Consider the following 1233-nt stretch of genomic DNA (forward strand, 5'->3'; position numbering starts at 1 on the left):
ATGTCGAAAAATTAACCGCCCTGAAGGATGAGAACGAGAAGGAGAGTAGGAGGATGGAAAAGCAGATTTCCGATAAAGATCGCACGGCTATCGACTTGCGGAACGAGATCGACACCCTGGAAGAGAAAATGAAACGGAACGGAAGTGAGATTGACGATCAAATGACTGCCTACAAAGAGGAGATTGAAAGAAACGTGAAGAGGATGAAAGAGTTGGACGCTACGATCGCGAAGAAGATTCGAGAGGCGGCCGGTCTCGAAGACGAGATCGCCGTCCTCAAAGAAGGGAAGGAACGTGACGGACGGAAAATAAAAGGGTTGGGGGTGCAGCTCGCTAACAAGGGACGCGAGGCGACCGCTCTCAAAGACGAGATAGCCGCATTGCAAACGGACCTCTCGAGAGCGCGCGAAGAATGCGCGGACGACCGGAGTTCCGAACTTTCTGTCCTTCTAGAAAAGACGAAAGACGAACTGCGACGGACGTCCCGCGATCTGGCGGCCGCCAAGGAAACCGAGATCAGGCTGAAGTCGAACCATGAAAAAATCGAGAATGAAATTCCTCAGTGGAAGCAAAGGGTCGAAGAATTAAAGAAGGCACGAGACGAATCTCACGAATCCCACGCCAAGGAACTGGGATCGCTTCGAGACGGTCTCGAGAGGGAGAAATCGGACGCTGAAACGAAACTTGCAACGGCGAAGGCGAGCCACTCGGACGAGATCGAAAATCTTCGAACGCAGATATCTTTTCTTAAAGAAAAGGAATCGAAACTGAGAAGAGACACAGGTAAGTTGCATGCGGCCCTAAAGGAACGGGAAGAGAAGCATCTCGATCGGATAGCTAAACTGGAATCCGATAAAATTTCGCGATCGGCCGAAGCGGAAGAGGCTCTTGACGAGTGCTCGTCCCTCTCAGAGAAACTGAAGCTCGCGACCGATTCCGAACGTCGGTCGAAGGAGGACCTTCATAGGTGGCAAGCCGAGAAGAGGTCGTGGCAAGCGACGGCCGAACGACGTTCGGCAGATCTCGACAAGCTTCGCGAGCTGAATACGTCCGAAAGAGAACGCGCAAATCTTGAGTCCCAACTTTCGAACGTTGACAAGAATGTAACGGATTCGAAAGAAACGGATTCGTTGAAGCGGGAGCTGGAAAGACATCGACAGGAGATCCCACAACTCGAACGACTTCTGAGCGACGAAAAGAGGGAGAAGTCGGGTGAATCCAACGATAGAATGA

The 1233-nt window shown here is 51.6% G+C and overlaps 1 protein-coding gene across 1 annotated transcript; it reads left to right on the plus strand.

The window, feature by feature from the left end:
* Positions 1-53: 53 nt before the first annotated feature.
* Positions 54-1212, plus strand: LOC117117493 (transport and Golgi organization protein 1 homolog; the record flags this gene model as incomplete). The annotated part of the gene is made up of 1 exon (XM_033261802.1): positions 54-1212. A coding segment is annotated over exon 1 (1159 nt), but the record flags the coding sequence as incomplete, so codon positions are not given.
* Between the last annotated feature and the right edge of the window lie 21 nt (positions 1213-1233).

The sequence above is a fragment of the Anneissia japonica genome, unplaced genomic scaffold, assembly GCF_011630105.1.
Source record: "Anneissia japonica isolate Jap-2015-1 unplaced genomic scaffold, ASM1163010v1 scaffold56527_len1245_cov211, whole genome shotgun sequence".
NCBI lineage: Eukaryota > Metazoa > Echinodermata > Crinoidea > Comatulida > Comatulidae > Anneissia > Anneissia japonica.